We start from the raw sequence: 27,447 nt of genomic DNA on the forward strand, positions 1-27,447 counted from the left end.
TCCCCCCATGTCCATGACCTGTCTGCTGCTGAACATTTCCAAACCTATGTCATCCTTCCTGCTAAATGTAATCAACTTTATATGTACCAACCACTACTTCACCTTTGAGGGGCAAACATACAAACAGTTAGAGGGCACAGCCATGGGAACCAGGATGGCTCCTTCCTATACCAATCTTTTGATGGGTCACTTGAAGGAGGCTTTCCTGGGATCCTTAAGCCTTCAGCCCCTAATTTGTTTTAGATATATTGTGACATCTTTATCATATGAACTTGTGGTGAGGCTGACCTATTAAAATTCATGGAATCTCTAAATACATTTTGCCTTTTTACATTTCACATGGTTGTGTGCATGGAGGATGTTTGGTATAGAGGGAGGTGCCATCAATGGTGACAAGCAAGGTGTGTGATGGGAGCGGGGTGGGCAAATCATCCATGCCACTTTCCTTGATCTTGGGCTCATCCTCACCAAATGCCAACTACACACTTCTGTTCACATTAAACCTACTAACAAACAACAGTACTTCCATTTTGACAGTTACCATCCTTTCCGTGTCAGATCTTATCATTCAAGGCAAATGTATTTGTTCAGATGCATACTCTTTACAGCAATACACCACCATTCCCACCTCGGTGTTCTGGATGTAATTACACCACCAGCCTAGTTCAAAAGTAGATTTCCTGGGCCATCACATCCAGTCCTGCTACTGATGATCCCCTTAAAAAACCCCAACAACTTAGGAATATACCTTTTGTCACTCAGCATTATCCTAGTCTTGAATTCATCAATCAGCTACTTTGACAAAGCCATGACTTGGTTAAGTCACGCCCTGAAATGATGTCCACTCTGATATTTTGCCCACCACACCTAGAAAATCTTTTCGTCACCCACCCAATCTCCACAGTATCATTGTGAGACCCTGTGTAAACGCTGTTCAGCCTTTTACGTCAGCATGACTACGATCAAGTTTTCAGTTAGGATGAATGAGAAAAAGCAGAGGGTGGCTACTTGTAACACACAATATCCTGTTGCAGGGCATGCTCTACAACATTACAGTTGTGACCTCGGTGCCTGTTCTACCACATGTACCATTTGGATTCTTCCCACCAGATGCTAGCTTCTCAGAACTCTGCAAGTGGGAACTGGTGTTACAACATGTCCTTGGTTGTCTCCATCCATCAGGCCTTAACTTACGTTAATTTCTTCAGTCTCAGCATCTCTTCACAGAACTATTCCTTTCTTCACTCCCATTTAGTTTCTTATCTCTTTCATTTTCTGTCCTGTCTGTCTTCCCTCACCTCTGTCGCATACAATTTACTTAGCTTTCTGTTCTTATTAACAAGTGCACAATGTTTTGGTGTAATCTTTGTCTTGTGTATTACCCTATCTTCCATCTTTAAGCTTTCAGATTTTCAAATCTCGTCCTTTGCAGTCCCAAAAGACCTTTGTGTATGTATTCTACTGTCATTACCTGGTGAGTATATTTTTTATCAATCCAATTATGTTATACTTTCAAAAACTGTATGTTTTCGTTAATCCGTATGTTGTCTGTCTGTTGCCATAATTTAACTTACATTCCGTACTTCACCAAATCTGTTGTCACAGTTAAAATTAGTTCTGTACACTAAAGACTTGTCATCTAATTGCAGCACTGAAACATAGTTCTTTCCTTTTCCAATATTGTATGTCTCAAGCGCTCACCCACAGCATAGCATTAAACTGCTTCACTTGAAAACAAAAAAAAAGTGACAACATCTACATACATTGTTGGCATCTTTCCACCACTAATATGGTGTTAAATAAAGCATTTGATCCAGTTGAAAAAGGTCATTATGCGTCTGTTGCACAAAAATTTCAAAATAACACATATTTTGCCCATATCTTCTTGTAATATATCTTACCAAGCATATTTAAAATTTTGGTCCTTTCCAAGATCATCATGCAAGGTTCTTGAATTTTAATTTTGGTAGCACTGTTTGTACATAGCTCACTCTTAACACTGCATGAATTTTATTTTATCAGTGAAAAACGTTTACAGCTAATAGTCAAAATAAAGGCAATAATCTAGTAAAGCAAAAAATCTTACCTCTGCGTGTATTTTATTTAACACTTTCTATATAAAAAATCGTATACTGTCAGACTTTGTAAACTTGAATGTTTCCATCCATATTTAACATTAAAATTATGTGCTAACAATTAACAGACTCCAGCTGAGCATCTATCTACACTGATAAGCCAAAACATTACAGGATTTCTAGCGATTGATCACTTTCAAATTCAAGGTTTCCTGCAAGTTTTTTCCAGGTTTTAAAGGCAAATTTTTTCCATGTTAAATTTGAGACTAAAACATCATTTTTTTTCAAAACTAGTACAAATTCTGTTTTTACAAATATATATACATTGTAACTTGCTGATTAAAGGGAACAAACTGTAGAAATCTGTCATGATAAACATGAATAAATCATTTCTTTAAAAGTTCTATCTCTGCTGAAATCTTTGAGGCTTCACTCAACATATGTGCTCTTTTTGTTTCCAATTCTTTGATTTCAGCTTACTTTCATTTGTTCAACAATCATTCCTCCTTTTCTCTTTCACCTTCCTTCACCTTATGTTTCATATAGTCTTTCTGCAAAGAATGTGCATTTCGAAAACAGTGTATAAGACTTTTGTCAATGTTGCAATTGTCAACTCCATTTGCGTCCTGGACTGTATCGTGTGTGTCTTTGAGCAATAAGGCTTTTTCTCTGTTTGATTTTCAACAATTATTTCAGAGTTTACAGAAACGCCTCACTCAGCGGTAGCATTTCCATGTGAGATTATTAAAATAATTTGCACAAAATCTCAGAAATTTAGGCATGACTGTGAAGATAATTCGATAATATTAATCCAGAATTTATCAATATGATTTTTACTTCTTTTGTAACATTTCATCTCGTCTTCAATCCTATTTTCTCTGCAGTTCACCACAAATTCCAAGTTTGACACAGTCTGCATTTGAATCCACATTATTCCGTTTGATACCAAAATTTCAAGATATACTGTCAATCTGCTTTGAGCTACTGCCTGGTTTAATGCTATTTCTGGATTCAAGCAGGAAATCACACATTTTATGTTATATTCAAGAAGTTATGTTTTGGCAACTTCTTTACTATGCCAATAATGCTTGTTCGCGTGTTTTCCTTTAGCAACAATATTTCCTCTTCAGGTACATGCTTCATTTTTTTTCAGCACAATTCTCATAGCAGAATCCAGATTGAACTGTCTTGCGGTAATTAGATTATTTACATCCTTTAAGTCAGTTTTCAGTAAAGACGGTTATTTTGCTTTTTAAGACCTCTAGTTTCAAAACTCGCTAAATCAGTATTTTCATAAGATTGTGTAGTATATCATACAGAAATGGAGCCATCGAGACATCTCTCTGAAAATAGAGTAAAAATGGTTCCAACAAGTGTGCTGTTGAAGTGAAGAATGCCAGTTTTGGAGCTAGCAATTTGTCAACGATAGCTTGAGAAGCAACTCTGAAACTTGATGACTGAGAAGTAGTTTCCAATTTCTTTATCCCAGTAACATAAGTTCAAATATGTTCAAGAATTTCCACAGCTTTTTCTGCTGCATTGTTGTTTTCGACCCATCTTGTTCAACAAAATGACTTGAGAGAAGATGAAGATCCAGTTATCTCAGTGTATTGTGACCTTCTTGCAGGTGAAACAGGAAATAAATAATAAAGCACTGTCAAAAATGACACAATTTCCCAATTACTTTTGGATATGCCTGTTCAGAAAGTGCCATATAATATGTGTAAACTGCAGGTACCAATTTGTAGCAGTTGTAGACAAACAAAGGATTCTTTTAGTTTCTTGTTAAAGCCATTCAGAAGTTTTAAATTCACGTTTGGTCCCTCAATTGATAACTGCAAATATTTAGGTTTTCCAAACCCAACAATATTTTTATACCTTTTAGCAAATCATTTGCCCTTGCATGTTTCCAAATGCCAGAATCTAAATACCGTGTTGTTATTACTGATTTTTCGTGATCCCTAAATCGTACATAGAAATCCATCTCGGTTTTTCAAGAAACAGTATTCATACTTTCATCAAATATGAGTTCAGTCATTTCACATTTGTCAATGAGGTCAGCAAGTTTACGTATTTGTATGGTGCCAATGCGTGTTCAATGCTCTAACAGTTTTGATTTTTACAATTTATTTTCTATGCAGTTTGGCTGTCTGGATATAATGAAGATAATAACACTACACAGTTCCGAACCGACAAATAACTCTCATGGTGCACAAACACCACAAAATTTCAGCTCTTGTAACGTCATCTGATAGTAAATATAAGTACACTGTAGACTCATTCTCTGGATCGTTCTGTGGCTTTGAATATATGGCTTTGTTTGACACTGGACCTCCTATTAGAAACGACACAATCAATATTAGCCAGTAAATAATACAGATTTACAAATTAATAAATTGTACTTCATACTAAAAATAGTTTATAATTCTTATCAAAATTTGGATGAAATTCCCACTTCCCTCCTAAAAACGAATAAAAAGTTGTGCAAGTGGATAGTTTCTTCCTGTCCCCACTTTCTTCCCTAGCTTAAACCTAAATTTTTCGTCACATATTTAATGAATGCAACTGAGGCTTTTCATATCTACAATTGAAAAGAATCTTGTGCATAAGAGGGCAAATTTGATTCTCAAGTCTCAACCTGTATGATATTTGAAATCGCTTTCAACTCGCACAGCTAACCAACACCTACGAAACAGCCAACGGTCAAACTCAGTTCCAGTTGCAAGTTACCTAACAGCTTCCAGGGGCAACACAAATTTTATTTTCTGTATCTCATATAATTATTGACCGAATTTAGAAATTTAAAATGCTGTCATAATCTGCTCATTAAGGGAGATAATCTTACGTTGAAGGTTTAAGACCTTCGATATTGCAATGTGCTTGTACATGATTTCGACATTTTTGAGATTTCAACATCCCCAAGGCAGAAAACACTATTTTAAATAAACTGCTGTGTGAACCCATTCAAAACTGGACTACAATTTCGTCTTGTTTGTTCTCTTTCTAATTATTGTTGGTTATACAGTATTACCAACTGTTATTACCAAGCATGCATTCTTTTATTTGACAATCTGGGCAGTATTTATTTGTGTTGTTAAGCGGTTTGCTACCTTTATTCAGCTGCTTAAAAGTGAAAGTACTACCGAATACACGAACACATTTAAAGGAAATTGTTTATTTTATTTTGTAGATCCTGTACTTCATGCTGCTTGGCTGGGAACAGTCACTTGTTTCAATTTGATCCATGGCCACCGCAGGGTGAAATGAGAGAAATTATAAACATTGCACAGTGTTGCAAAAGGAAAAAAATATAAACAGGAGAGTCCAGTAAAAAAAGGATCAATAATTACTTAATACTAATATTTGTATAAATGCTGCAAAGTGAGACACAGTTACTAACGTCTAAACTGTCATTCGCCTCTTCCTGTTTGTATAATTATGTTACAAGTCCCTTGATTTAATTTCATTACTACACAAGGTTATTGCCACTTCACTCAACAAAATGGCCAAGCAAGCATTCACAAGCTACACATTTATTGAGACAAGACTGCTGATTGCTCCATGGTAAAGCCAACATCTAGCTTTAACTTCTTCATTCATTATATTATGTCAGTCTGTCACCATTGAGCAGTAGTTCAGCCCCATATGTCTGTTAAATATATATATTGGTACAAGTCATTACTCTTCGTGACTATGACATCTTGTTTCCAACTGTTGCCATCTGCAATGATTAACAGTTGATATAGTTGTACTAAACCGAATATGAACGTCTATGTAAAATGCTTTTACAAAATTTACTACTTTCATGTATTTCTACCTTAGCAGCTCATCTGTACTTTATGCCAGACTTCAAAGCAATTAATTCTCCCATATCTCCTCACCTCTCACACTGTAGCACCAATCAGCTTCCTCAAATCCCTGCCTCATGTGACAGCTCAAATAGTATAAAACAATTATGAATCATTGTGTAAACATTGGATTACCAACCTGTATTGTGTGTATAACATGTAGATTCCCCTTTGAATATTTGAATGCTTTTTGGAATCTCACAGATAGTTTAAATTAATAGTTTATCAATATGGGTACAGCACTGAAAAAGTTTAAAAATCAAGGTTTCTAAATAAAATGTAATGTTTTTTCTGTGGTTTTTTCCCAGATTTTCAAAATTCCAGGCTTTTTACCAGGTTTTAAAGATTTCGAGGTTCACTGGACACCTTGCATATGACCGCTGCCCACTGCGACATTGGATGCCACCTTGTGGCACTGCAGGCATGACGCGGTAGCAAAAGTATGTAAGCAGAGCAGTCACGAACAAGAGGTCACCTTAGCAAAGATGTGGGTTGCAAATGGGGGAAATCCACTGAGATAAGCTACTTTGAAAATGGGCATATTATTGTTATGCAGAGCCTGTGAGTGAGTATCTCAAAAATGGCAGAGCATTTCAAATGTTCACGTGCTACTGTCGTGAGCATCTACGGAAAGAGGTAGCAGTACAGTGAAATTACCACTAGGCGCTAAATGGTCGGACATCCATAACCCTTCATAGAATGTGTCATTCAGAGGCTTGTCTGCTCTGTAAAATAGGATAGATGGTAATGTGTGGCATCTGTGCCAAAAGTGCACAATGCTGGTGAACACACAAATGTGTCAGAGCACACCATTCACCGTACATTGTTGAAAATGGAGCTCACCAGCAGACCACTCCTACGTGTCCACATGTTGACCCAATGACATCGTCAGTTATGATTGCAGTGGGCATGGAACCAGCAGGAATCAACCATCAATCAATGGAAACATGTCGGCTCTTCAGATGAATCACATTTTTGCTACACTGGGTTGATGGTTGTCTCCATGAATGCTGTCATCAATGGCAGATCACAATGTGCAGTGCGCCACGGACATGGGCTAGTGAGAGCAGTGTTGTGCTGAGGGAGACATTATCCTGCACTTGCACAGAACCTAATCACACACACTGACAGCTGTGGCATCCCTTCATACATGATGTCTTCCACAACAGTGATTTCATCTTTCAGCAGAATAATTATCCATGTCTCTGAACCAAAACCATGCTCCAGTGGTTTGAAGGGCATTGTAGTGAACTCACATTGATATCTCAGCAACCAAATTCACCTGATGCAAATCCTATGGAACCCATATGGGTCACTGTTGAGCACCATCACCACATGTGCAAATCAGTGGCCCATTGTTTACACAAATTACATGACCTGTATATAGACATCTAATGCCACATACCTCCACGAACCTACCACCAAACTGTCAGCTCCCCAATACACAAGGTAGTGATGTAGTTTGTTCCAAAGACAGACCAACAAGGTATTGAGCAGGTGGTCATGGTGTTTTATCTCATCAGTGTATATTTGTGAGGGCCACAGTCCTTTCGGCTAGTAGTATAGTTGCAAATCATACTAGTTCATCAATTTCCTAGACAACCCCAAATTTTTATTACAACAGTAGATACAAATAATGTTTGGCTTCCAAGTATTATTCACATTAAAGGCGTACACTTAAAACAGGCATAATATAAAGCTTTGTTACAAAAAGAAGCTGTACCAAATGTCTGTGGAACATTGATTCAGTTTGTTATCTCCAGATGCACACTAACTTGGTTGTTTGATTTGTATTTTCCCATGGATTCACACAACACCACAGGAATAGACAGAAAACGGTTTTTGTTCTTGGCAAGTAACTGCCTTATTTTGATCATGAGAATAAAATAGACTACCTTAAAGTAGCCACAATATTATGAAAAGGATAGACTGCTACTCACTGTAAAGATGACCCGTTGAGTTGCAGACAGGCACAACAAAAAGTGTGTTACGCAATGAACTTTCGGCCGAACCCTTCTTCAGAAAAGAACACACACATTCGTTCATAGAATCAGGCACACCTCACACCCACATCTCCACCCACTGCAGCAGCTGGAGATAGCAGTCATGTGTGCTTGTGTGAATGCGTGTGCATTCCCCCCCCCCCACCCCCCCACCCCCCCCACCCCCACCCCACCCACCCCCCACCCCTCGACCCCCTCCTGAAGAAGGCTTTGGGTGAAATCTCATTGTGTAACGGCCTCTTCCTTGTGCATGTCTGCAAGTCAATGTGTCATCCCTACATTAAATACATTTGCAGCTGTGAATCTGGTGGACAACCATCAGCTGTATAATGGAATGACAATGAAAATTTTTCTGGATTGGGACTCGAACTTGGATATCCAGCTTATTGTGAGTGGTCGCCTTATCGTTAGGCTAGCCGAGCATTACTGTATTGTTTAGAAGTACAGTGCAATGTTCCTTCAAGCATGCATGCATGCAATACCAGCACTGCAATATTGTATTTATGCAACAACATGGGCAAGCAACTTTCAATTAAAATGCCATCCCTGTTGGGGAATATACATAATGAATGTATGAGTGTAGGTTGTGGACACATGGTTGATGACATATGGAAGTTTGAGTCTGGCTGTGAGTTGTGCTCAGATAGTCTAATGGTAAGGCGACCACTTGCGATGATCAGGAAATCTGTTTTCGTGTCCCAATCTGACACAAATTTTCATGATCATTCTGTTATACAACTGACGATTGTCTCTATTCGCAACTGTGAATGCATTTCATGTGTTTTTTTATCATACTTCTGAACAATACAAGCATTGCAATATAGTGTTATCTATATGGTGAGTAACTGTCGATCCTTTTCATAATACTGTTGATATTCCAACCTGGACTTTTCATTGTTTTTTTATACCTTAAATGGCATTAATCTGCAGGAAAAAAAGTTGTTCCGGGGAAGGGGGAGAGTGTGTGTGTGTGTGTGTGTGTGTGTGTGTGTGTGTGTGTGTGTGTGTGTGTGTGTGTGGAGTAAAGTGCATATCAGGATATTATACAGGGTGAGTCACCTAACATTACCGCTGGATATATTTCATAAACCACATCAAATGCTGATGAATCGATTCCACAGACCGAACGTGAGGAGAGGGGCTAGTGTAATTGGTTAATACAAACCATAAAAAAATGCACGGAAGTATGTTTTTTAACACAAAGATACATTTTTTTAAATGGAACCCCGTTAGTTTTGTTAGCACATCTGAACATATAAGCAAATACGTAATCAGTGCCATTTGTTGCATTGTAAAATGTTAATTACATCCGGAGATATTGTAACCTAAAGTTGACGCTTGAGTACCACTCCTCCGCTGTTCGATCGTGTGTATTGGAGAGCACCGAATTACGTAGGGATCCAAAGGGAACGGTGATGGACCTTAGGCACAGAAGAGACTGGACCAGCACATTACGTCCACATGCTAACACCTTTTTATTGGTCTTTTTCACTGACGCACATGTACATTACTATGAGGGGTGAGGTACACATACACACGTGGTTTCCGTTTTCAATTACGGAGTGGAATAGAGTGTGTCCCGACATGTCAGGCCAATAGCTGTTCAATGTGGTGGCCATCATTTGCTGCACACAATTGCAATCTCTGGCATAATGAATGTCGTACACGCCACAGTACATCTGGTGTAATGTCCCACCAGGCTGCCACAATACGTTGTTTCATATCCTCTGGAGTTGTAGGCACATCACGGTACACATTCTCTTTTAATGTACCCCACAGAAAGAAGTCCAGAGGTGTAAAATCAGGAGAACGGGCTGGCCAATTTATGCGTCCTCCACGTCCTATGAAACGCCCGTCGAACATCCTGTCAAGGGTCAGCCTAGTGTTAATTGCGGAATGGGCAGGTGCACCATCATGCTGATACCACATACGTCGACGCGTTTCCAGTGGGACATTTTGGAGCAACGTTGGCAGATCATTCTGTAGAAACGCAATGTATGTTGCAGCTGTTTGGGCCCCTGCAATGAAGTGAGGACCAATGAGGTGGTCGCCAATGATTCCACACCATACATTTACAGTCCACGGTCGCTGTCGCTCTACCCGTCTGAGCCAGCGAGGATTGTCCACGGACCAGTAATGCATGTTCCGTAGATTCACTGCCCCGTGGTTTGTGAAACCCGCTTCATTGGTAAACAGGTAGAATTGCAACGCATTCTCTGTTAATGCCCATTGACAGAATTGCACTCGATGATTAAAGTCATCACCATGTAATTGCTGATGTAGCGACACATGAAATGGGTGAAAGCGGTGACAATGCAGTATGCGCATGACACTACTTTGACTCAGTCCACCGGCTCTTACAATGTCCCGTGTACTCATGCGTGGGTTCATGGCAACAGCAGCTAACACACCAACTGCACCCGCTTCTCCTGTGACGGGCCTGTTACAGACCCGTTTGCATGCTACGACCATACCTGTTGCATACAGTTGGCGGTAGATGTTTTGCAATGTGCGGCACGTTGGATGCTCTCTGTCCGGGTACCATTCTGCATACACCCTGCAGGCTTCAGCTGCATTTCGTCGACACTCGCCATAGATGAGTATCATCTCCGCCTTTTCAGAGTTCGAATACACCATGGTCACAGTTCCTACAACACTACACTATCACAGACGTCTGATAACACGGTGTACTACAGTTGGTCTGCGTGCGGAGACGAATGCAGAATAACAATAGCAGCAAGCGCTACGTGCGGACACTGCAACAGCTAGACCAAACCACAACAGTGCACTACAGCCACACTCGTAAACACGGTTGTCATCGTAAACATGTCCCTGCCGATGCTGCTCGCCGACAGTGGCCCGTGTTCGTTACAACACGCAACTGAAAGTCGGAGGTTTCAAGCGTCAACTCTAGGTTACAATATCTCCGGATGTAATTAACATTTTACAATGCAACAAACGGCACTGATTACGTATTTGTTTATATGTTCAGATGTGCTAACAAAACTAACGTGGTTCCATTTAAAAAATCGTAGATTTGTGTTAAAAAAACATACTTTCGTGCATTTTTGTATGGTTTGTATTAAACAATTACACTAGCCCCTCTCCTCACGTTCGGTCTGTAGAATCGGTTCGTCAGTATTTGATGTGGTTTACGAATTATATCCAGCGGTAACGTTAGGTGACTCACCCTGTATATATCTGTCATGCCAACCTCTGCAGGCATTTCCCTGGTCATTACTGCTGGGGTTCTGCTCTTGTTACCCACAACAATTGTTTGCTGCAGTATGGGAATCTAGTATCGATTTACCTTGAAGCTTAGTTTGTTCTTGTTAAGTGTTGTCATGTTTTTGAATTTCTATGGCTGACTTGAACAAACGGGAGCGATAGCTCTTCTCCACAGCAAGAACCTATGTGTCAATGAGTTTTAGTATGTGGTTGCTTTTGTACAGTGCGTGCTTTGCACAGCTGATCTCTCCATCTGTCCCCATGTGTAATACCATTTTATCTTCAATGAACCCGATACTGACGGCTTGTCCAATCATTCTAACATACACTTTTCCACATGTACAAGCGATATATTCCAAACATTGCGAGTAGGTCTCTTTTGTCCTTTGGCAATCTGAGTTATTCTTAGATCTCTTAGTCAGTTTGTAAGTAGCCTTTGTGTTGTGTTTGCATACTACGCAGCCTAGGCACATTCTGCAGAAAGGACATATCCAACTTTTGTTCTTCCGCCATGGCAAAGGTGCTGTGACTGACATATTTGTGGCTTGCACTGGTATCATTCCATGTATGCCAGTTTTTTTATACATGCTGCCCCAGGTCCTCAGTATTCCTCAAAACGTATGTTGGTGAAACTTCAGAAAAATCATGAAACAAATGTCTTCCGAAGATTCTAAGACAAAAGTCAACAGGCACTTCCCCAAATGGTCATGAAAACCTAAACTATTTTGTGTTAGGGTATATGCTTCAGTGTGAACTTTAAATTGTTGTCAGTTTGTCACAGAAGTCTCATAATATATTACAACTACAGACATACATACTCCGCAAGCCGCAATATGGTGTATGGTGGAGGATACCTTATATCCCTTTTATGTTCCTCTCTCAAATGGAGCTAGGGAAAAATTATTGTCTATACACATCCATGCGAGCCCTAATTTCTCTTATCTTGTCTTTATGGCCTTCACACAAGATGTACATTGGTGGCGTTAGAATCTTTCTGCAATCAGTCACACATGCCGGTTCTCAAAACTTTCTCAGTAGTATTTCACTAAAAGAACATAGTCTTCCTTCCAGGTATTCACATTTGACTTCACGAAACATCTCTATAATACTTGTGTGTTGGTTGAACCTACCAATAACAGATCTGGCAGCATTTGTCTGAATTGTTTTGATATTTTCCTTTAATCTGGCCTGGTGTGACTTACAGACACTCAAGCAGTACACAAAGTGTCACACTAATGGTCTTTATGCGGTCTCCTTTATATATGTGCTGCACACGCGTAAAATTCTACCAGTAAACCAGTCAACCATTTGTCTTCCCTACATACTGTTTTGCAATGTTACGCATTTTGCAATGTTATCCATAGATATTTAATGGATGTGAGGGTATCAGGCTGCACACCACTAATACTGCATTCGTACATTGCAGGATTGTTTTTCCTACTCATCTGAATTAGCTTACATTTTTCTACATTAAGAGCAAGCTACCATTCGTGACTCCAAATAGAAATTCTGTCTGTCATCCTGTATTCTCATACACTCACTTGATAACACTTCCCTGTACACTACAGTATCAGCAGCAGTTGCAGATTGCTGCACTCACCCTGGCACCAAAGACCATCTGATCCAAAATACTTCTTCTCTGCATTGATGACTGAAAGGAAAAACTTAAGAACTGCTATTATTGACAGTACAAAAATACGTAGTTTTGTGAAAAGCAGTGCACTAAACCGATTCCTAAAACCACATTACACATTACTAAATTGCTACTAAAATAACAACAGAAATAATCAGTTGTTGATAATATAATGTAACTGGATAGATAAAATATCTACTGACCAAGTGGCGGCAGAGGAACATACATACAAAAGGATGCTTTTGGAGCCAATGGCTCCTTCTTCTGGCAGTAAAATTGACGGGCAGGAAGAGGATGAAGGCAAAGGACTGGAAAGATTCAAGGAAAAGGGTACTGTTCAGAAAAGTCACCCAAAACCCTAGGTAAGGCGAGACGTACTGGACAGCCAGAAGAAGGAGCCACTGGCCTCCTCCTGCCAGTAGGAGGAGCCACCGGCTCCAGAAGCTTGTAAAAGTTAAATCTTGTGTGTATGTTCCACTGCTGCCACTTGGTGAGAAGATTTTTTATCTATCCATTTACATTAATTGCTACTAAGATTTATATGTAAAAAGAAAATTAAAAAAAGAGAGAAAAAGGCTAGAGGAGAAGAAAGTAGCAGCAAGACATCACTAAACATATATATTTAAAAAAAAAAAACTGCCATAATACAGTATAAAGAAAAATAAAATAACACTACTAGATTCAATTGCTCGTGGTACTGTAATAATTTTGGCACACGGAGAACAAAATTTCAAGTGCTGTCTTTCTCCAAATCCACATCTTTACAGCACTGCCAGCTCCCACACTCAAGACTCGAATAGTATGTTCTCACTCATTCTAGCACATATCCATTCTAGCCTTCCAGTTTCTTGTTACTTTGAATGTAATGTATTATCTGTTAGCTGTGACTGGTTTCCTGCATTGTGTGGAACTGATGACCTCAGTAACATGCTGTTACCATCCTTAGGTATATACAATGTGTAAAAATTGCTTGTGTCCTTATTACTTTTACTGAATCTACAGAAGTAATCAGGATACAATGCATGACCAGTCAGCATGTGGATCATCCCCCTTTGAAAGGATTTGGTGACTTACTTTTGCACAATCTTTTATGTCCAATAGAATACTGGACTTGTCTTTCTGAATTGTAAGACATATTCCAGATATGTTGCCATTCATATTTTTAGCTTTACCACTTAGTGATTCAGTTGTTTCCCTAACTTTTCAGGTTTTATTTTTTCTGAGCACATGTATTGCATCCTTTGTCCTTATCTTTAAGTTGGCTGATGAGTACATTTATAGTATCCCCCCAGGAGACTTGCAACACTCCAGTGAGTACATACATACATGAGTTGGGTCTCAAGCAATTGCAGTACTTCTCCCTTCGCTGTGCTGCAGTTTTACTCTTTGTCTATATCTTTTCTCTGACTTATTCACTAGTACAGATTCCCTGCTCACAACAAACTAGTTGGAACATATATTCTGGCTTCTGTCACTTTGTTCCCTTTATTTTACATCACACATTTCTTTTTATTTTATGTTCAGTCCCACCAGCTGAATATGATCTCCATCTTTTCAAAATGTAAGAATCTGCAAGCCTTATAGGAAGGTCACTCAGCATGCTAGCCTTTCCATGTGAAGGGGGGGGGGGGGGGAGGGGGGGGCAGGTGCCCGTATGGTGGTGACCACCTGATGATGCACAGATTGCATTATTGATGCCTGCACTGTCACCTCCCCATTCATACCAACAAGTAAGATCCTGTCTATTTGGGGACTCCAGGCACTGGCCAACAAGGCAGGTGGCGTATGCTCTGGCGCATGATGGTGCCTGCAGAAAGAGCCCTTAATCAGAATAGGTGGTTTCATGGCGGATATTTAAAGTCATGAAACAACAAAAGTTATCGGCTGGTGCCGTGAGGCTCTAGCAGTCTCTTCAGACAGACAAAAATTCATTGCAGATTATTAAAACCCTGAAAACTTTCCCTCCTTTGCCAAATAATTGCAGGAAACCAGAACCAAGTGACTTGTAGTCACCTACTCGCCTGAGTTTGTGGTTTGTACGTGTCCATCCTAACTTTTGAGATGGATTTGCTTCCAGAGAAGGTTTAAATCATGTGTTACCAGTGTGATGTGAAGCTGTATTTCCCACTCCCAATGCAGTGCTCAATATGCCAGTGCTTAAAAGCATGTCCACTCAATGTGCACGTGACCCAATTTGTGGAGACTGTGACCGGCCACTTCATGAAAATTGGCAGTTTGTGCTGACACTTGCCTGTGTCAGTTGCAAGGATGGCCACACTCCTCGAAGTGCACAACCCTAATCCAAGAATACAAAATCCAGGAAATGCGATCACAAATCGCCTCTGCTGTTTTTAAGCCCAGAAAAAAAATATCCAGATTCAGTTATATCAATTTTTGCCACTATTGTGACGAGGTCATCAGCAGTATCTGGTTTATTACTCCCTTGACATTGACCTCTGGTAGTTGCTTAAGTAAACTTGGGCATGGGATGCTAGGCGCTTCTCTCTCATAATTCCTGTGGCACCATCTTCGGGAATCGCTCCCTGCATCCTGCATAAGAAGCATCATCATTCTCTGGTGTCTTGTAGTGACTGGGCTCCCTTTCAGGAACCCTTTCCCTGGAAATCCACATATCAGCAATCAGATGTGAGCCAGTGGCTGAAGGAGCCACAAACTGTGGGTGTCAGGGTCAGACCCCCATCTTTCTCCCCCCACCTTCTCTCTCTGCCCACCTTCTCTCTCTGCCCACCCCCCCCCCTCTCCCCCCACCCTGCACCCCTCTGCCCAGCCACCTTCCCACACCTACAAAAAAAAAAGTGATCAGTTTGACAGTGTTAGCATGTAGGACAGGTAGGAACACACTGGGGGTTACCGTTTCTGTTTCTTTCTGTAAATTCTTTAGTTCCATATGTAACTACACATTATCTGCTTTCGTTTGAGCAATCTGATCAATAGCCTGTCGAGCTGCTACTTTCTCACCCAACGCCATTTCACTCGCCATCCATTACTGACAGAAGCCAAAAGAATTAAATGTAAAATATTAGTAAGTTTAGAGAGGGAAAAGTAAGATGACCACACAACCCCATACAGTGCTTATAGTTCGCAATTACTCACATTCTTCTGCTGAACACTATTGTTGAATTACTGCTGCATTTTTGTTCTGCACCAATGTCCGACATCTGTTGAAGCCTCCCCACTAGTGCTTTTGACATTCCAAATATAGGATGTTGGGGCTTTGTAGCGGGTAGATGAGGCAGTTCCAATCACATTCTGTTTCCAAGCAGTGGATTCATTTATTTGTTTACGACAGTTTATTGCAGAAGACTCATCCTGTAAGTGAGAAGTGGGCATCAAATCCATGATCCTCAGTGCAGAATGCATAGTCACGAAGATGCCGACAGATACTATACCCAGCAGGATCCAGTAGTGTGACAATCCTGCGGGGTAAGCATTCCTGGACATCAGATGCTGGTGCAGCCATTGAGGCCCAAGGCTGTTAGCTAAGTGAGCTGGTGGTCTGCCATGGTATGTGTTGGCAGTGGAGACATCAGTGAACAAACCCAGGTCTCACATCTGGCTGCCAGCATCTAGTGTAGCTAACATAGACAGCTGCTCCAGTGGATGGTGAGTGAATGACAACGGCCCCTCAGTGGTAGCCCTCTCCTCAGCTGTGACAACTTCAATGCCATTTGCTGTTTGGAATGCTAGTATTAATAAGCACCAGGGCATGCTTATTGTTGGACAGATACTCTGTGTGTCATGTACTGCTTCAGTTGCGGGGCACCAAAGTGTTTAAAGTCTTGGTAATACTGGTGGTCATAGTCTGAGCAATTTTACCATTGTACTGAGATGGGTGTGGTATTGAAATGTTGCACTAGGAGATTACAGCAGTCAGTGTGATTAAAGCCATGATCACCTGCACAGGCCTCTGCCACTACAATACACATAATTAGATCAAAGTTGGGCTAACATCACTAACTCCAGGTAAGTTATCTCTTGACCAAGGAACTGATGACCTTGCTGTTTAGTCCCTTAACCCCCAACAAACCAATTTATAGTACCACTAATTATCTCCTCCAATGTTTCTCCAGTTTGATACTAAAAATCCTTATAAAGGAACTGTGGGCAGGGTAAAAATCACAATAACCACAATTGAAGACCAGCAGTAGCTTCCAGTGTGCAGATAATCTGTCAACAACAACAACAAAATATCCGTAACATGAATGTAGGCTTCCTAGACATGGCGAAAGAAGTAAGCACTTTCCTGACTTCAAACTGACTGAACCAGCCAGTTGGGGGGACATACAGATTAATGTAGATGCCAGACTGTGGTGCTACCCTACATTTTTGTATACACAAACCATTTCCAGAGGCCAAAGTAACAATGAGTGACAGGAAAAGTTCTTCGACTGACTGGGGATTGAACCCTGGAGTACATATATAATGAATAAACAAATACAATTTTTCAACTAGGGTATACAGGGTGTTACAAAAAGGTACGGCCAGACTTTCAGGAAACATTCCTCACACACAAAGAAAGAGAATATGTTATGTGGACATGTGTCCGGAAATGCTTACTTTCCATGTTAGAGCTCATTTTATAACTTCTTTTCAAATAACATTACTCATGGAATGGAAACTCACAGCAACAGAACGTACCAGCGTGACTTCAAACACTTTGTTACAGGAAATGTTCAAAATGTCCTCCGTTAGCGAGGATACATGCATCCGCCCTCCATCACATGGAATCCCTGGTGCACTGATGCAGCCCTGGAGAATGGCGTATTGTATCACAGCCATCCACAATACAAGCACGAAGAGTCTCTACATTTGGTACCGGGGTTGCATAGACAAGAGCCTTCAATTGCTCCCATAAATGAAAGTCAAGAGGGTTGAGGTCAGGAGAGCGTGGAGGCCATGGAATTGGTCCGCCTCTACCCATCCATCGGTCACCAAATCTGTCATTGAGAAGCATACAAACACTTCAACTGAAATGTGCAGGAGCTCCATCGTGCATGAACCACATGTTGTGTCGTACTTGTAAATCAAATCAAATGGGCATCTGCCAACTCCGCATTTGTAAACATTGCACTGACTGCAAAACCACGTTCGTTATGAACACTAACCTGTTGATGCTACGTATTGATGTGCTTGATGCTAGTACTGTAGAGCAATGAGTCGCATGTCAACACAAGCACCAAAGTCAACATTACCTTTCTTCAATTGGGCCAACTGGCGGTGAATCGAGGAAGTACAGTACATACTGACGAAACTCAAATGAGCTCAAACATGGAAATTAAGCGTTTCCGGATACGTACTTTATTTGTGTGTGAGGAATGTTTCCTGAAAGTTTGGCTGTACCTTTTTGTAACACACTGTATATAGTGTTGCCTCCTGAGCTACACACTTTCACAAGCCAAGAGGGACAGTTCTGTTGTTTTATTGGTGGTAGTGGTGGCGATCTTTTGGATTCTTGACAATGAGATGTTTAGTGCCCATGAGAATTTAATGACTACAATTGATAACAATTTAAAGGAGGATTTGAGTAGAACTCAGCTGATCTTCAGTTATCATTTGACCATCGTATCACAAGTTGTTCACACTACATAGCAGTAGTCGTAGTTGGTGTAATACAAACACATAGGTAACTTTGTGTTCATAAACTTTATTAACAGAGAGAGCCACAAGAGAGGATCATAAGTTCTAGTGACATCTATTATTCTGGCAAAATCTACTAGTCATAACTATTGCCTATGATCATAGTTAAAAATATCATTGACTGAGTTACCTTTTAGAAAAACATGCTGAGTTTAAGTTCTGTTTGTTTTTGGTGTAGCATTAGTTCATTGTGTAAGTGTAAGGCATTATTTCATACTACAATTATTTGAGGACAGTGTGAAAAATTCGTCGCACAAAAATGGTTTATCTGTGTTTCTTTTTTTATGTTGCTTCTTGTTGCACACTGGTATATGCACCTGATCTACAGAATAATGTTCTTTGGACAGGGATTTAAAGGGGTTTGTGTTGTGTATGTTTTGTTAACATGCATAAACTGAAATACAGTGCCACCATAAAATTCTTAGTTTTGGGCAGTTTATTAGCAAGACAGATTCAGCCCAAGTTGGTGAAAACTTGTAAGAAGTCTACTCTGTCATTACAGGACACCTTTCATCTGATCCATTTGTCCTGTTTTCATCTCTGTTATTGTGCAGTTCATTTAACAATACATAAATAAGAAATTGTTTCTTTCATTAAATGGAAAATCTCTAATAATACTAAGTGTGCACATTCACCTTGAAAAAGAAGGCTATGAAAACTAATCTCTCGTGCAATATTACTATGTCATGTTATACCTGTTACAAATAGTGTGTTTCTAGTTGTCTTGGGAAACCTTCAGCTGCATATCATATGTTAATTACACCTGCAAATAATCTTCCTGTTGGTGTTAAAGATCTCTGTCAGTCACTTATGGAGACAGAAGGGTTACTTTATGGCCTTTTGAATTTGTGAAACATAATTGTCTTTGAGCAATGATTGTGCTGGTCCCCTCTGGTTTAGCTCATCTCATGCTGCCATCTAAATGTTTATACACCTTCTTTGGTTTTGATGCATATTATCTTCTATGTATCTGTACATACATTGTTCAGTTGTTTGCTTCCACCAATCTGATACTAAATGTGTCCGAATTTGTTCTTTTAATTTGTATGATAATTTACTTGTATATGACTACTCCATTTGGCCTATTATTTCACCAAGCAAGGTGGCGCAGTGGCTAGCACACTGGACTCGCGCCCGGCCATCCTGATTTAGGTTTTCCGTGATTTCCCTAAATCGCTCCAGGCAAATGCCGGGATGGTTCCTTTGAAATGGTGCGGCCGACTTCCATCCCCGTCCTTCCCTAATCCAATGAGACCAATGACCTCGCTGTCTGGTGTCCTCCCCCAAACAACTCAACCCCCAACCCCTATTATTTCATAGTTCTTTGGCTTAAACCATTTGGTCTTCCTCCAGATTATTGCCAAATTCTTTGTAATTAACTTTCCCATGCTGTGATTACCAGTTCAGCATCCAACTTGATGCCCTCCATAAGCTGCACAATTGGGTTGAGGAAGATTTGTGCACCTGCTTTTTGTTAATATCTGCTGGAGGTTCATTCTTTCCTTGTGGCCCTACATCATTGTACTAATCTGTTTTGTTACTGAGTGGTTAATTGTTTTATAATGTACAGGATGATTATAATTAAAGTTAAATTTTCAAACCGCTGTAGAAATAACACCACTAGCCAGAAAGAAGTCAAATTGCTATGGAATATTATCAGAGGAGGAGGAAAACATATGGCAGAAGAAAAATAAATAGTTACAAAATGATGCATAATTTAATAGTGGTCAACTACAAATGACAAAAGAATCATACAGCAATGCCTAAGATGTACGTTTGACATTAAACAAACTGTACTACTCAGTGTGCATGGGTGTACAGGTGTGATACTGTTAGTTATTAAGCCCATCCTCCATGGCAGGGTCATATGACATCAGATGGGAAAAATCAATTTTTAATTGTCCTGAGACCAAAAACCGCATTAAAAGCATAAATTAAAATCAAATTGGATTATTAATTTCCATGTGACTGGTGCAAAAAATGTTCAATATGCTGTCCACCGTTTTCTGCAACAAGCTGAAATCGAGAAACAGCATGTTCCACAACTGATCAAAGTGTTTCCAGGGTCACGTTCAGAATGTGTTCTGGAACGCGTGCCTTCAGTACAGCTAAGTTTTGCAATCGGAACACTGAATACAACATCTTTTAGGTAGCCCCACAGCCAGAAGTCACACGGATTAAGATCAGGTGATTGGGACGGCCAGGCTGTCGCGAAATGGCGGCTGGTAATTCTAGCATTTCCAAAATGGTGCTTCAGCAGCTGCTTAACTGGATTTGCAATGTGCGGAAGTGTGCCATCTTGCATAATAATTAACCCATCCATGCTGTTGGAGAGCTGGAGTGAAATCGTTGCACAAAAGACACTCATAGCGCATAGCAGTGACAGTACAGGTAACAGGACCTGGAGCACCTGTCTCTTCAAAAAATGTGGCCCTATGATAAATGATGCTGAAAACACACACCACACAGTGACCTTTTCAAGATGAAGTGGTACTGGTTGATTTGTGTGTGGATTTTCCATTGCCCATATTAGACAATTCTGTGCAATAACATATCCTGTCAGATGGAAGTGGATTTTGTCTGTCCACTTCGATGCAAGCAAGAAATTCTAAGGCAAAGGTCTCTCATGATGGCAGGTCAACAGGAAGCAACTCGTGCAAATGGGTAATTTTGAATGGATAGCAAAGAAGGATGTATTGCAGGATTTTACACACAGTGCTCATGGGTATGTCATTCTCTGTGCACTACATGTTTCCACACCACCACTTGTCTCCTCTTGCATTGCTGTGGTCACTGCTTCCACTGATGTCAAATCAATTCATTTCCTCTTCCTATCAGGTTGCACATCAAGAGAACCCATCTTTCGAATTTCCGAATCTTTTCTCCAAACCCACGGCAGTCATCGGACCAATACGTTATTTCTACAGCGTTTTGAAAGCTTAACTTTAATTATAATCATCTGTGTAGTTTCCCTCTGGAGTAACAGCTAATATATTCCACAATATTTTGAGTCATTTTTTACCTCGTCTAGCACTGGTGATGCCTTTGGCAGGTTACTTAGCTTTTGGTCTTCTTCACTTTGTGTCCTGCCTCTCTCTAATGGTTGCAGTCTCCTGTTTATTGTTTACAGAATTTTGTAGTTCTAACAGAACCATAAGAAATTTTTCATTGCTTTTATATTAGATTTTTAGAGCCATACAGCTTATAAACTGGCATGTGAAAGAAATTAATAAACACAATGGTGGACAGACTGCCACAAAGCAGCTAAATAAATGTATAATTGAAGAATGAAGAACACAAATGTCTGCAGTTTGTATTCTTGACTCTTGCATATGAAATTATCCTATTGAGCTGTGATAAAATAATTCATTGTTAAAATATAGGTGCAATGTATTTGGTTACAGGGTTATGTCAGCTGGAAACATGAAGATGATAAAGTCATTGCATTTGAAAGAGCAGAAGTTCTTTTTGCATTCAATTTTCACATATCGAAGAGCTTCACAGATTACACTATTGGCGTGAATGTACCTGGAGAATATAAAGTGGTTCTGAATACTGATTCTTCAGAATTTGGTGGTCATAATCGCATTGATACCTCAGTCTCACATTTCACATCAAATGAAGGATTTGCAGGCCGAAAATATTCTATTAAGGTTTGTACCCCTTAATTCCTAAATTTTTATTCTCTTTTTACGTTCTGTCTGTGGTAGTATTCTCACTTTGAGCATCTTTTTTCTAGGCTTACCTGCCATCACGAGTTGCTGTACTATTTGCAAAGGTTTAAACATTACGTATTGCTTTGTTGCTCTGAAGAGGTCTTAATTGTTACCATGTGATATTAGATTTAGAGATCAATTCGGAAAAAGTTTTATATGATTTGAAATAAGTGCTTCTCATCTTCAGTGTTTGTTGAAAGTTGATTGCTATAAAACTGCATTTATTTGATGTCTTCTGAAAAACAAACGACACTGTTGACACTAGTTGAATTATATCTGTGAAATATATTTTTAATACTGTTATTTGAATGTAGTACTGAAATATATTTTTACTGTTAAATAAATATAGTGCTGCATTAATATGCATTTCTCAATTGACCTCTCATCATGATAAGCCATCCATTGTCACTCCATTGAGTTTCACAGTTCTGTTTCATAAACAACAGGGCTAAATTAATGTTAGAAACTTCCAGGCGGACATAATTATAGATTTCATTAATCTATATTTTCATCACACAAGCATCCTACGTGAGTTGTTTGCTTTCCTGTGCCTCTGATCCAAAAGAGCACATATTGAACATAATTTATTACAAAAATTCCATTTAACTTGAATTTTTGTTCTACCTATGAAGAAAATATTGCAAACACGCAGACCTACACACTCATTATCCATGTAAACTAACAGCACAGAAATTGGTTTGTATCTTTGTATTCATAATGTAGATAAAATTTCATTCAGCTGTGTTTGTTTAGTACATTTATGACAGAGGTGTTGTTAAATAACACATCATATTGGAATATAACATTGCAGAATATTGCTGTCAATACAATGAGTTTTCTACAAGTCAAGATGAAGTAAAGAGAAACACGACAAAGGAAAAAGCTTCATTGCAAACAGTACATAAAATGTGAAGTGGGTCATAGTTATCTATCAAGATGTTTTCAAATGCCATATTAAACATGATCATTGCAGCTCAACACCAGTGAAGGTGGCAACCAACAGGTGATACTAATCCAAACCAAGTCATCATTAACAATTATTTCCTTTTCACTCAGCCATTGGATACACATACAAACATAAACCAGTTGAACTGTAATAACTACTATTGCGTTCTTGATGATACGGAACACTGTCTCCTGCACTTCTCAGTATTTTGCATAGCTCTTCAGGAAACTCATTTCTTTATGATGTATTCACCTGTGCAACATAATTATTGAGCCTGTTATAAAAATTGAATTGACACTGAAAGAGCCTCAGGTGACATGTGTACAGGCTCGAGACCAGCTCTAGTGACTAAATACCACTTAATACCTTGATTGAAGTGACAGCAGTATACATGTGGAACACACATACGATTCACCTTTTGCAACGTCTATCTCCCCTCCCCCTCACCACCCATCTCTCAAGGGAAAGTTGAGATACTTTGATATCAATCTGATCTCCCAGCTACCTCCACCGTATCTTTTCCTGAATGATTTTAATGCCCTTAACCATTTATGGGGCAGCTCTAAGACCATGAACATGGATGGTTCATCAGAGCAGGTGTTTTCGTAAATATTGATGTTGGGTATTGACTAATGGTTCCCCCACTCATTTGAGTACAGCACATGGATCATTTTCAGGCACCAACCTTATGGTCTGTAGCCCTAATTTTTACACTTTTATTCAGTGGAACATTCACAGTGACCCCAGTCATAATAATTACTATCAAGTCATTCCATTCCTTTCTTACAGATACTCAGCTGGATGCCCCCTACTTTGGACTCTTAACAATGCTGTCTGGCCCAGTCTTAGTACTTCCCTAATGCTTGATACTCCTCCCCGTGGGATAACTGAAGGGACCCTCAAACAACTGACCACCAAAATCATACACTCAGCAGAATTTATCACTTTCTTGAAGAGTCCCCCAGTCCCTGATGGATCTCCAGTTTCATGATGAACACAGATAATCATGGCCATTATATGTCACAGTCACAGAAGCGAACTTCAACAGTAGAAGTTCCATCTATTGAAAGATGATTCTTATCTTCCCCAACCGACTTTGAACCAGAGCCTGCCAGCTTATAAAAAGACAACAGAAAGGATGCTGGGTAAATTTTGTATGTCCACAATCAGGACTTAGGGTATCTCTCTCTCTCTCTCTCTCTCTCTCTCTCTCTCTCTCTCTCTCTCTCTCTCTCTCTCTCACACACACACACACACACACACACACACACACACACACACTCACAAAATGTGAGTGAAATTATGGTGTATTCATGGTCAACAAAAAGCACGTGATATCCCAGATATCTGTGAGGATGAAATTGTGATATTTCATACTACTTTTAGCGCAGACCAATTGTCCTTTGGCTGAGCAGAAGCACCTAATAACTTGTGACCCCACAAAAGTCAAACAGAAAATATCCCTATCTTTTAATATTCCGTGTTTGAAATACTGTAACACTCCTTTTTCTGAGTGGGAATGCCTCAATGAACTTACAATGTACCAAAATATAATTTTATCTGAAACTGTTGTTATTGGACTGCTAGCTGCTGGATGGAGTGGAAGGAGGGGTGCCTTCTGCCTCATTTTTAGCTGGGCTATTCTCAGATGGGGTGCTGGTATGAACTGACACACCTACTCATTACTAATAGTGCTGGGAGTGTCCATTTTTTAAGAATCTGTTTTAGTGCTCCTCCTCTTAGGTATCTGACTTCGTAACGCTATTGACATGATACAGTGGGTGGGGTAGCCTCGTCTGGTGTGGGGGTGCGCCTCCCACTGCATGAAAAGCCACGTTGGGCTTCCGGTTGCTCTCAACTGTCTTCTACTCTACCCTGTTATCTTTTATCTCATGACTCTTTTAGTAATTTATTCTTTACCCTCTTCTGGCTGTCCTATATCACAACCCCGTTGTCTGTGTTTTATGATCAAATAGTTTTCTCCAATATTTCTGACATACCCAGTATATAGAGGCTGATGACAATAGTAGTTTGATCCCTTAAAATCCCATAATCTGCCCATCTTATCACCTGGAACAGTAGCATGTGAGACAAGGTTAGGAAGATTGTTTCTGCTTGGTTGTAAGTGGATAAATGTTTTCACACAACCGTTACATCCTTAAAAAGTAATGGTTTAGAACACACTCAAAAACACAAACACCATAAGGCATGTTGTCAATTCACACAGTTTTTTTATAATTATTTTTAATAGTTGAGTATCATCTTAAAGTTTTGGTATAAGTTTTGTGGACATGATTCCTTTTCTTGCTGTTGTATAGGTTCAAACAGGACCTGTGGAATGTAATGTTAAAGACTTTGCAAATAAGCAACAACCACAACATTATTCAAAGTAGTGGCATTCATTAGTTATGATGCACTGATTCTTGGCTAAATTTGATGCTGACACATACTGCTACTCTTGACAATCATAGCAAGTTACCACATGCAGATAATTATGATACACCATCTCAAACAACAATAAAGATGCAAAAGACAGTCACCTACCACACATCACGAAACATATGAACATGCTTTTGCAACATCTGATGAAGTCACTGACTGGGGACATCTAATCTTCAGTTGCAAGTCAACATAAAGTGGTACCTCTCAATAAATCTTAGGGGCCTCAGTTGAATCTGTGTTACACTTTTACAATTGTGTAATGTGGTCATGTATCTGTCTCCTATTAGGAGCTAACATCGTTCAGAACTGGCATGTTCATTGACAGTATCATAAATTTCGATAAGTATCTTTGTATCCCGGAGCAAGTAATAGTACATTCATTGTGAGCCTTGTATACACTAGTGTATGAACACATTGTCTTGCACCTGGAGCCTCTAGTTACAAGCAATATTAGAAAGAGTACACATTCATTCACACCAGGAAAGTGATCGTAGTAGTCTGTTTTTCTGAGCAAGTGAAATTGTAGTGAATAAGACAGTGTTCAACTAGAACCTTCGTGCATATAGTTATGTAAGTGCCAGTGCATTTTAGTTACTGTCACAATGTTGCCTCAAAATATTTGGTTCAATACAAAGAGACTTTTAGTTCACAAGTTTTTCCTGTGGTGAGTGTGATGTCAGGGCCTCATAAGAGCATCAGCTCCTCTGTCGATTAAGCAGCACAGAAGCGATGTTGAGACGACACTGTGGATCAGCAGAACCAGTCACAGCCAGCAGCGAGTAACTCATGAGGACATCAGGTGTGTCACACAGCATGTCAGCTGGTTGCACGTTACTGCATCTGCTCCAGCTGTCATTAACACAGTCCATCAGCTGGTAAGCAACTTTAAACATTGCTTCTAAAGACAAGGACAAGGATGGTGGGGTGTCAGATAAGTTATGTGCCTCTGAGTCAAATCACATGAGCGTTGAGGTGAGGTAAGTAACGTTATATGGCACTGTTGACTGGGAGAATCCAAGGAATGAGCTCACCCACCTAGTCGTAAAGGGTTTCCTTCCATCATGCACAGCAGTCTATTCCCACACAGATATGAATGAGCTGTGTCTTACATGTATTTTTGGAGTATGGTTGAGTGTAATGAATGCATATGGTGTGGTGTTATGTTTGTATTGTATTGTGATAAGAGAAGGGAGAGAGTGAAATCCTGCAACAGCACATGGCTTACTCCTTGTGAATAGCACCAAGCAGGCTGCTGAGCTCAACACTATCTGATTGACAGATCACCATCAACAGTGTCCACATGCTCTCACTTTGTGAGACAATGTGGAGGGTTTTGAAGTTCCACCACCTTGCCAGTAATGGGGCTGAGTGGGTTTCAGGCCAGCCTGTCTTGTTGCCAGATATCACCCCTCCCCCTCCCTTCTAGGCCAATTGCCTTATGTCCAAATGGCAGAAAATTCAAAATCGGAGTTGGGTTGTTGTCCTATTGGCTGAGAGTACTCGGCCAGCCTGCATGGTTGCCAGTTTTCCTGTGGTTATTTTATTTAGTTATCATTATAATTTATGGTTGCTTCTGTATTTGTCACTCTTATGTTTAGAGCTATGACTTATGACCCAATATGGTTACCACAGTCAAAATGCAGCTTCCCAAGACATCAAAAACACACTACAAACATCACCAGCATGGTGCAAAGTATGAAATGCGAGTTAATTAGCTTGTTAAAAACATTACTGGCATAATAACTTTTCAATGCTCTTAGTTATGAATCAAAAACTTTTAAAAAACATAGCCACTGTAAGGAACTTTTGCTTGGAACAGACATCATTATCAGTTCTAGTTGTGTGCTTTATTTAGTATTTTAAACCATTACACAAACATCAAATACATTCAGCCGCAG

At 39.8% G+C, this 27,447-nt stretch overlaps 1 protein-coding gene across 1 annotated transcript in view; it reads left to right on the top strand.

Annotated features, from left to right (window-relative positions):
* Positions 1-22,521, top strand: part of LOC126470057 (1,4-alpha-glucan-branching enzyme) — a 107,664-nt gene extending 85,143 nt beyond the window's left edge. Inside the window, exons 13-14 of the mRNA XM_050097562.1 lie at positions 21,850-22,098; positions 22,185-22,521. Of these exons, the coding sequence (XP_049953519.1) occupies positions 21,850-22,098; positions 22,185-22,229 (294 nt within the window). The 3' untranslated portion in view covers positions 22,230-22,521. The remainder of the gene's footprint in view (positions 1-21,849; positions 22,099-22,184) is intronic.
* Positions 22,522-27,447: the final 4,926 nt, after the last annotated feature.

The sequence above is a fragment of the Schistocerca serialis genome, chromosome 3 (genome assembly GCF_023864345.2).
Source record: "Schistocerca serialis cubense isolate TAMUIC-IGC-003099 chromosome 3, iqSchSeri2.2, whole genome shotgun sequence".
Classification (NCBI taxonomy): domain Eukaryota; kingdom Metazoa; phylum Arthropoda; class Insecta; order Orthoptera; family Acrididae; genus Schistocerca; species Schistocerca serialis.